This window comes from Sminthopsis crassicaudata, chromosome 2, assembly GCF_048593235.1.
Source record: "Sminthopsis crassicaudata isolate SCR6 chromosome 2, ASM4859323v1, whole genome shotgun sequence".
NCBI lineage: Eukaryota > Metazoa > Chordata > Mammalia > Dasyuromorphia > Dasyuridae > Sminthopsis > Sminthopsis crassicaudata.
In genome coordinates this window covers 75,128,709-75,139,216 of record NC_133618.1, presented here as the reverse complement: position 1 = coordinate 75,139,216, position 10,508 = coordinate 75,128,709, and the positions used below count along the sequence as shown (strand labels likewise).

General features: G+C 34.1%; 1 protein-coding gene across 1 annotated transcript; it reads right to left on the bottom strand.

Moving 5' to 3' along the window:
• Positions 1–516: 516 nt before the first annotated feature.
• Positions 517–1,476, bottom strand: LOC141552649 (olfactory receptor-like protein DTMT). The gene has a single exon (XM_074284715.1). It carries the CDS (start codon positions 1,474–1,476, stop codon positions 517–519), a length of 960 nt encoding a protein of 319 aa, XP_074140816.1.
• Positions 1,477–10,508: the final 9,032 nt, after the last annotated feature.

Below are 10,508 nucleotides of genomic sequence, written 5' to 3'. Positions count from 1 at the left end.
GTAGTTAGGTGGTACAGTGGATAGAGCACCAGCCCTGAAGACAGAAGACCTGAGTTCAAAACTGGCCTCCAACCCTTAACACTTCCTAGCTGTGTGACCCTGGGCAAGTCATTTAAATCCAATTGCCTCAGGAAAAAAATTATAATATATCAATTAAGGACAATATAAGCTAGACTTTAAAAGGCAAAGAATGTTGAGAAAAGGAAAGAGTACTCTATTTGGGAAAGGGTGTAATAGGAACTATGATGAGACTAGTCTGGTTGTAAGGAACAGGGAGAGGAAAGACAGGAAAAGTCAATTTTGGAAGATTGTAAAATGTCTGAGTAGGACAAAGATATAATAGAAAGAGGATTTAAGGAAGAATACCCTGATAGTATAAAAAATGGGAACGAAAGGGAGGAAAATGGAAGCAAGGAGACTATACAGGATATTTTTCTAGTCTCTACATTATTATTATTATACTATATATTTTCCTTGTAATTGTAACGTATTATGTTAGAAGGTTCAGTATCACAGTCACAGGGAGTTGAGAATTTTTCTTCCTTCTAGGAGTTTCTTGAAGGCCCCTTTCATGTCTTGATTCCTCAGACTATAGATGAAAGGGTTCAGCATCGGTGTTACCATAGTGTACATGATTGACATGACTGTCTCCTTTAATGTGGAATTGTTGGCTGAAGGGCACAAATAGAGTCCAATGATTGTCCCATAGAAGAGAGATACCACTGAAAGATGGGAGCCACAGGTAGAAAAAGCCTTGTGGATGCCCCTCACAGAGGGCACCCTGAGGATAGAAGAGAGGATACGAGCATAAGATGTGACAATTAGCAGGAATGGTACAACAATAATTAGTCCTGCTGTGATGAATATTATTAGTTCATTGATGTGGATATCTGAACATGCCAGTTTCAGAAGGGCAGACATGTCACAGAAGAAGTGGGGGATAATGTTGTTATCACAGAAAGATAATTGAGACATGAGCAGGGTATGCAGCATTGCATGAAAGGTAGTTAGGATCCAGGAGAGCACCACAAGAGAATTGCATAGCTTGGGGCTCATCATGACTGTGTAGTGCAGTGGGTAACAGATGGCCACATAGCGATCATAAGCCATGGCCACCAACAGAAAGCTCTCCAGATCTCCAAAGAAAAGGAAGAAGTACATCTGGGTCAGGCATCCAGGATAGGGGATGACTGGTTTCATGCTCTGCATGTTTACCAACAGTTTGGGGATGGTCACAGAAGAGAAGCACATGTCAGAGAAGGACAGATTGCTGAGGAACAGATACATAGGTGTGTGTAGGCGGGAATCCAGAGAGATCAAGAGGATGATGAGCATGTTCCCAAGGACTGTAGTTAGGTACATGGCCAGGAAGAAGGCATAGAAAAGGGTCTTTAGCTCTTGTTGGATAGGCAGGCCCAGGAGAATGAATTCAGAAATAATGGTTTGGTTTTCATTTTCTTCATTAACTTGCTTCATCTGAGAGAAAACAAAAATACTAATCATTTCTTTGAAAAGGAGTTTTAGTAAAAATCTTGTTCATGAGACAGTTTGTAGAGTTTCAGAGCTGGAAGAAACCTGAGATATAACCACATCTGACTTCTAATTCTTATAAGTGATCTGATCTATTTCCTGGTGTTTGAGGTGGGCTTAGCCTTAGGTATCCTGCTTATTGGCCACATAATTCAAGTCTCTTTCCAGTCACCTGTTCTTTTGTAAAGTTCATGTCATTAATTAGTAGCTCATAAAAATGAGCTAGCCTGACTTACTAATTAGTAGGCAGTTGTCACAGAAAGTGTGAAATCAAGAGTTGGATACCTGTCAGAAATCATCTAGCAGGAAATCCTATAATTGGGCAACAAGATGGTTTCTAAGTTCACTTTAAACCCTAAGAAGATACTATAGTTCTACATATTGTAGCTACTTATCTTCACAATTGCCATATTCTCCATTAACTACATGGATCTAATTTCCAAGTTATTCTTTGCCAAAATATTCAGTATGTCTCTGTCCCCCAGAGGATATCAGCCTAACTTGCTTTCCTACAAGTCAAGTTCATTCATGATTTGGGGATATACCACATTTAGACATTAGAGGAATAGCTATGTCCAATAGCTTTCAAGAATACAGCAGTCTCTTTTTACTCTTTACCTTCCTTCAAGTACATAACCAAGGAGGAAAGTTTTCAGTCAAAGGTATTACCAAGTGAGCTTCTTACTGTTTTGTAAGAGCAGAGCAGATAACCTTTGCTTCTGTGATGTCTAACCAAGCTCAAAGAGCTCCATAGAGCTTAACTTCAGCTGCCTTCATGACTGTTGTAATAAATTGTTCTTTTCTCCCCATTCCCACTGTGGGAATCCATAGACATTTAAGACACCCTCCTACCTCAATGAGTGGTTTTAGATTTCTCAGTTGCCCTCAACCTTGTTTATCATACTTGCCCAGTGATTTACTATAGTTCAGCTGCTGTGCAGACTAAACGCTTCTTGGAAGCACAATTAAGAATTAGGTGGATGAGGGAGACACCAATGGTGAAAATAAGTTCTGAAAAGTGATTGGCAGCTCTTACACCGGAGATACTAGTCTTCCCTGATATCCTATATCCTTCCATTTATCTCGAGCCATCATCAGTTGTGTTGGCTCTGCCCTGCTACTGCAATGTGTGATTCTGGAAGAGAAAGATCAATAATTTTGTTCACTTCTGCCTTACTAAAATCCAATTGATGTTTAAATCAAAATCACCCAAATCAGTTTACCCTTTTTATCTACCTCAAAGTGCTCTGGCAACAAGCAAGTGATGGATAAACCTATGTATGCTGCACAATCAAATCCAAAGTTCTTCAGAGAGACCTAGACAGGGTCTACTATCTAGCTATAATAGCAGCATACGTAGATTTTTTGAAAAAGGGATTGGCTTTTCCTTCTATATTCTAATTCTTCCATTTCAAGTCCAGTACACAAAGGGAACAAAACCTGCCATTTACATTTAAATTTCTTCTTCTTAGCCTTCCCATCTGACAAAATAGGTAGATGCTAATTTTTGTTCTCTACTAGGACAGGTACATAATCTATTTTAGAGAGAGAGAGTCAAATTCAGCTTGAAGGGGGTTACTAATTCATACATAGGGTTACTTGCAGGCTACATTTTTACTTATTTTTAAATGTAAGGTTCACTCTGTTTTTTTAAATTTTTTAAAATTTTTTATGTATTTTGTTAAATATCTCCCAATTGCTTTTTAATGGTCTATACTCAGGAGTGAGATAAATACTTAACATCTCTATCCTAGAGAAACTTATCATTTTAGTGATATAGCTGAATTCCTATTTATACACACTGAAATCTATTTCTTATTAACTTGTTATCTGCAAACATTCTCAATTTTCTGGTAATCATGTGCAATCTCCTAATACAATTCATACCATTTATGGGCAGTTCTAATAGATTAATAAATTATTATTCTTTTGAGGCAAAATAAATTTCTTTGTAATTTTCACTCCTTGGATCTGATTTTATATTGTGGGCCAATTTGCAAGTCTAATATCACAGTGCAACACAGTTTTTAAAACATTGTTAAGAGATCTCCTCCTACCTAAATGATGCATCTTTTTTTTGGTTAAGCATATTTGGTGCCTTCAAATGAGCCAGCTAGGCTATATGACATAGTGTAAGACCAATGAATGTAGAGTTGGTTCTAATTTCAAATCCTTAAAATTTTTTTTAAGTTAAGGACAACTTTTGGGATATTGTAAAGGCAATTTATGAACAGTTATGAATTTCACTAGATGTACCCTGAAGTGCCTTACAAGTATGAAATTTTGTGATTTTGTGCTATTGCACATTTAAAATTTTGCTCATTATCTTTGCCTCCTATGGACATTTGTAATTTGTCATTGTCTTTTCCTTTAATACAATATAAAGATATAACCAGAATATTGCACATTGTCTCACTAGGTAGAGAATTGTAAGATATATTGTAGTGTATGCTCCTTAATTCATAATAAATAAATAAGTTCCTTACTTAAATAAATTTATGTGTATATGTGACTTTACAGTGTATTCATATGAATTGTTTGCAGAAACATAGTATCTTAAATTCGTTAGTGTATGATGTGTTTTTTATCTCTCTTTTCCACAATGTATATATGTAATCTGTGCAATTCATCTTTTGAATGAATATGCAAGACATTTATCCCTATGAAACTTCTATTTATTGCTTTAGGCCAATCTTATACCCTATTATGACATTTTAGATGAAAAAACCTCAACCTGTTGTCTATGTTTCATTCATGCTATTGCTAAAAATGTTGAATAGAACAGGACAAAAGAAAGGACCCTGGAAGATCACCTTAGAAACTGTCCTGTAAATTGATATTGGTTCATCAATGAGTACTCTTAGAGTGTACCAGATGATGATTTAAGAATCTTAGTAACTGTATTATCTACTCCAATGGTTCAAACTCAAATGGAATTGAAATCTTTGGGCCCCATGTTGACTTAGAAAACCACAATTATCTGTTTTACTATATTTCTAATTACTTTGTTGAATATTTCTTAATTATAATTTAATGTGGTTTGGGTTACATTCTGTGGAATGAATTTGACATCTAAGGTAGAATCCATATTTTGAGAGGCTGTCAGATGACCAGCTAAAATCTGAGCATACTATGCTTGTAGTTTTTCTTTCTAATCTTTTTGGAAATCTATCACAAATAAAGTAGGATTAAGTTGGTGTTTTGATTTGCTTTTGATGAACCCATGTAGTTGTATAGTAAATGTGGATTTTCTTACTGTGTGTTGAAGAATCATCTCTCTGTTAAGGCTCCCCTCCTAATTGGAACTAAATTGAAACTCATTGGCCTCTGGTTTGAAAAATCCATTTTTTTCTGTAGTGAAGATTGGGGTTTTTGGTCTTCTCTATCTCTGCAACAAGTCTCCTGTTCAACTGTGAATCTTTGAAGTAGTTAAGAAATCTCATTGTTAGCTCTCCTATAAAATTGTTCATTTATTCCTGGTGACTTGAACTCATCTAGGGCATTTTGCTGTTCTCAGATAGTTGTGACTCAGATAGCTATGTGGTGCAGTGGAAAGAGTGCTGGGCCACAGTCAGGAAAACCTAAGTTCAATTGTTGCTCTAAACACTTACTAGCTGTGTGACCTTTGTTGACCAAATCAAATCACTTAATCTCTGTTTGACTCAGGTTCCTCATCTGTGAAAGGAGCAGAATGAGAACACCTACTTTCTTTGGGTATTGCCAGGATCCAATGAGATAATAATTGTAAAGTGCTTAGCATGGTGCCTGGCACATAGTAGGAACTATGTCAACATTAGCTATTTATCATTCTTATTATATTATGATTTTCAATTTCCTGAGTAAATTGACACCAGAGAAGTCATTATAGTGTCTGGAAATAGATGTCACCACTGGTGCATGGTCTGTGATAAAGCATGACATTTGTCTTATTTTTCTGCTATGGACCTATAGATCCTTGTCTGAGATGACTTCCATCAACTTGAGGGATTGCTGCTAGGAATCTTGAGCATGACATTCATTTTCCTCTTCTTTACCTCTCCCTACACACTGACCTATATGCAGGCTCTTCTTTTTCAGAAGTTGAATTGTGAGATATTTTAGTGATTATAGAGGTATAAAAACAAACAACCCCCACAAATTTATAATAATTTAAAAAAATTCAATAAATATTTATCAAGAATCATCTATGTGCATTCAATGTATTAAATCTAAAGATCAAAATTCCTCATCTGAAGGACATCACATTCCACATTTTTATGAGTTAATATAATGAAAAGGAATTCTAGGTATGAGGATATGCTAATATCTGGTAGCATTAGGCAACTATTCTTAGTGAAATTGGTGCCTGAGTAGAACTTTTAAGATTAATAAAGTTTTGAAGATGTGGAGAGAGTGCATTCGAAGCACTGTGAGAGTGCATTCTGAGAATGCATGGAAGTGGGAGAAAGGTTGACTTTGAGAAATAGTTTGTAGGTCAGTTTACTTGGAGTATTGAATATGTAAATGCAAGTTATGTGAAGTTAATCTGGAAAAATAGTTTGGAACCAAATGGTGAAAGACCTTAATAAACACTAGAGTAAAGAATTTCTATTTTTATCTGAGAGAATATATAGAACCATAGGAGGTGTGCGGGCGCGCGGCGCGTGTGAGTGTGAGTGTGTGTGTGTGTGTGTGTGTGTGTGTAAATGAGTGCTTTTGGAAAGAAATGTCTTTAGATAGATTAGGGTATAATTACATCTTAAAGAGTCAGAAATCCAGACAGCAAAATTCCCAGATATTCTCAATTTACCTTGATAGCCTGAATGGGGTTCTAGGATATTGTTTCTTCTTTCTGTCCTCTCCTGTGCTTTCTTCATGATTCTTTGCCTTTACCCTAGTCTCTCTTTCTTCAGTGTTCTAGTCCCTGGAGACCTTATGTCCCTGAGAAATTCATTAGTGACAAATGTGTGTATTTTCTTGTATTCAAGTTCCTTTCCTCTGCTTTTATGCGAAATGATCTCTCTGGGCCAGATTTAAGTGCTTGCAGAAGTGTTTACATTCTTAATCTTCTTTTGGGATTTAGAAAGTATTCTTTATTGTGATCATCCTCTTATCTGTAGTGAGGTTGTATTTTTATTAGAGCCACACATTATATTTCTCTGTGCCACCTTCAAGGGGATGAGTTTCTGATTGTACATTCTTTGTGAATAATCTCTCATTGTTCAGTCTTTGAGCTACCTTTCTCTATTCATTGATAAGGCAATAAAAATATATATATGTAAATAATTTCAACATTAACCATATTTCAGAAATAAAACCAAGAAATAAATGAAACTGAAGTCAGATTTAAACTCAGGATTTACTGATTCCAGATCTAGAGTTCCTTCTGTGATGTTACCTAGCTACCCAAGATGGTATCTGAGTTATTTTAATGTGTATTTCTCTGGTTATTAATGTTTTAGAACAATTTTTCTTTAGTTATTGATAGCTTTGATTTCTTCCTCTGAAAAATGCCTATTAATATCTATTGTACATTTATCATTTGGACAATGATTATTCTTCTAAATTTGACTGGTTCCTCATAAATTTATCAGAGAAATTTGCTTTAATGATTTTCCCAGTCTACTTTTCTTCTAATTTTATTTGCATTTATCTGCATATCTAAATTTATCTACATTTAATTTATCTGCATCTCTAATTTTATTTAATTTTATGTAATTAAAAACTCATTTTAACTGTTTTGAACTTCTCTATCTCTTGTGGGCTGGTGAACTCTTGCCTTCTTCATAAATATGTCAACTTATTTCTCTTATGTTCTATTAATTTACTTAAGATATTACACTTTATGTTCTCCTGTGGCCATTTAGAACTTATCTTAATGAGATGTTGGTTAATGCAGTTTTAACAAGACTACTTTCTAGTTTTCCCAATAAGTTTTTTTTTTCTTCAAATTGTAATACTTATCCCGACAGCTAAGATGTTTGGGTTTATCAAACATTAGATTATTGTGTCCATTTGCTTCTTTAGTTTGTGTATCAAATCTGTTCTACTGATCAATTTATCTATTTTTAATCCAGTAATAAAATTTTTGATGATTCTAGTTTTGTAGTATAGCTTAAGGTCTGGTATTGCAAGATCCTCTTCTTTTACATTAAAAAAATTATTCCCTTGATATTCTTGAACTTTTTATTTATTCTTGAACTTTTTATTTCTCCTTATGAATTATTTTTTTACTCATTTTATCTAGCTCTCTAAAGTAATTTTTTGTTAGATTGATTGTATGACAATAGGCAAATTAATTTAGGTAGTATTGTAATTTTTGTTATATTGGTTTGAGGTGTTCATCAAGAAACCTCTTTTAAAATATTATAGCTTTTTATTGACAGAACATATGCATGGGTAATTTTTATGACATTGTCCCTTGCACTCACTTTTGTTCCAACTTTTCCCTTTCTTCCCTCCCCCCCCTCCCCTAGATGGCAGGCAGTCTCATACATGTTAAACATGTTAAAGTATATCTTAGATACAATATATGTGTGCAGATCCGGATTACAGTTTTCTTGTTGCACAAGAAAAATTGGATTCAGAAGGTAAAAATAACCTAGGAAGAAAAACAGGAATGCAAATAGTCCACATTCATTTCCCAGTGTTCCTCAAGAAGATTCTTAATTCTTTCTTTACTTTCTGTATTAGAGTGGTATTGTCCATATACCTGATACTGTTGATATTTCTCCTAGAAACCTTTTTTCCAGCTTCTAATTCATGCAGACTAGAATTTCACATGATATACTCTGCATACAAGGTAAATAAATAAGTGAAAATATATATTTGCCACATTCCTTTATAGTCTTTATCCAGCCATTTGTTTTATTTTTTCCCCTAACTGTTGTTTCTTGACTCACTCACATATGGGTACCTCAGGAGCCAAGTAAGATGATCCAACATTTCTATTTCTTTGAGGATTTGCCCCATTTTATTGTGATCCAAACATTAAAAATTTTCAATGTAGTCAGTGAAGTAGAAATATATATTATTCTGGAACCTCCTTTCTTGCTCCATGATCTAGTGAATGTTGGTAATTTGGTCCCTAGTTCTTCTGCATCTTTCAAAATCAGCCTACTCTTCTGTTAATTCTCAGTTCCCTTATTGCTGAAGGCTTCCCTTGTTACTTGTGATCTATTCCTATGTTCAAATTGTCAAGACCATCATGAAGATTAAGGGAGTCGGAGTCTAAACATTTCCTAAAAAGCTAGAACACAGGGCCAAGTATCATAAAATAAATCATAATAGAAAAAAATAAAAAGTCTATACTTGGTTTGAAAAATAAGAGTCAATTTTATAAGTGAAATTAGGGTGAGGAATAGCTAGGAAATAGTCTTGGAATAATTTAGGGATTTTAGTAAATTGAAAAGTATAACATGGGTTGTCAGTATGATTTGGCAGTAAAAAAAGAAACAGAATGTAATTTAAGTTTTTATGTAGGGGATTGTGGTGTCCAGATTAAGGAAGATTATCTTTATACTCTATTTTAGACCACATCTAAAGCACTAAATTTTATTCTGGCTATTAGATTTCAGGAAGAGCATTAGTTAATAAATAGCTTATGCCCAAAGGAAAACATATGTGGCCTTAAAAAAAATGACACATGGAAATCAGATAAAGGAAATGGGAATGTTTAGCCTGGGAAAAAGAGAAAGTTTGGAGATTATGATAAGTTTTCAAGTATTGAATCTCTGATATGAGAGATTTGATTTGTCTCTGAGGATACAACTAGAAAAAATATGGAGAAGATGCAAAGAGAATAATTATCTCTCAACATAAGACAAAAAGAATGTTTTATCATAATTAGAGGTCTAAAATTGGAAAGGGCTGACTTGAGAATAATGAGTTTCAATATCACTTGAAGTCATTACTGAAAAACTGAAAGAGCTCCTGAGATTCCTGACTACGTATATGTTGTTCAAAATGATCTTGGATGCACTATTCTAGGATACTATTTATTAGCAGTCCTTTAACATGCTTACAATAAGGAAGTTTTGTGTTAAAAAATTTTTTTCCAATCATGAGAAAGAGTAGTAGTTAGTATACACTATTACTAATTCTAGAATGTTCTATTTCTTCCCATGTGATTTCTGGCTTCCTTGACTCATAATGCTCAGCTTAAGTCTTAATTTCTGGAGGAGTAATTTGTTAGTCTTTTTGGGAGAATAATTCCCAAGTTCCTTCTCTCTAAGATTTTGTTTTATTTACACAATATAATTTGTATATTTGACCAGTCAGTTGTACGTTGTCTCTTCTAGTGTAATGTGAGCTCCTTGAGGACAGGAACAGTGTTTTTTGGCTTTGTATAACCAGTGCTATCTTCATTCCTGTCATATAGAAGGTATTTAATAAATACTTACTGAAAATGCAGCTTAGGCAACACAGAAAATGCTGTGATTTCTGCAGAATATAGCAAGTCACAAGAATGGTATTATCAAGCTTGGCAGTTCTCGATATGTATTAAGCTTCAGGTTGTAATGTCTAAGTGTATAGTCTCAATGGAGAAGATAAAAGTTTTTTTTTTTTTTTAACAAATTTTCTTATGTACTTTTATGTACTTAAGTACTTTTTAAAAAGTACTTTGTAAACTTTGTTTAAAAAACTTTCTAAAAGGATCTTTTTCAGATCTTTGCTTTTTACTCTTAAATTATGGGATTCCAAATAGAAAAATGTTAAGCTCAAAGATAAGAACTAGAATAACTGGTATTGTGCCTGCAAAAGTGATGTTAAACATTCTTAGAACCTGATGGATTATGTTATACTTGGGGTTTTCTTTTTTTAACTCTCTTGCTTTATGTACCTTATGTAGGAAGTAGAGAAAAAGGAATAAGTATAACAGGCAATACATCTCTCCCATTTCTCACCATATTGAGGGACTTTTTCTTTTGTGAAAATGACGTTCATAATTCACAAAAATTATTTTATGAAAAGGAGAGCTACATTATTCTTCATTAAGA

Excerpts from the sequence above, each read along its gene's own strand:
- LOC141552649 (XM_074284715.1), bottom strand. The coding sequence starts at position 1,476 with ATGAAGCAAGTTAATGAAGAAAATGAAAACCAAACCATTATTTCTGAA.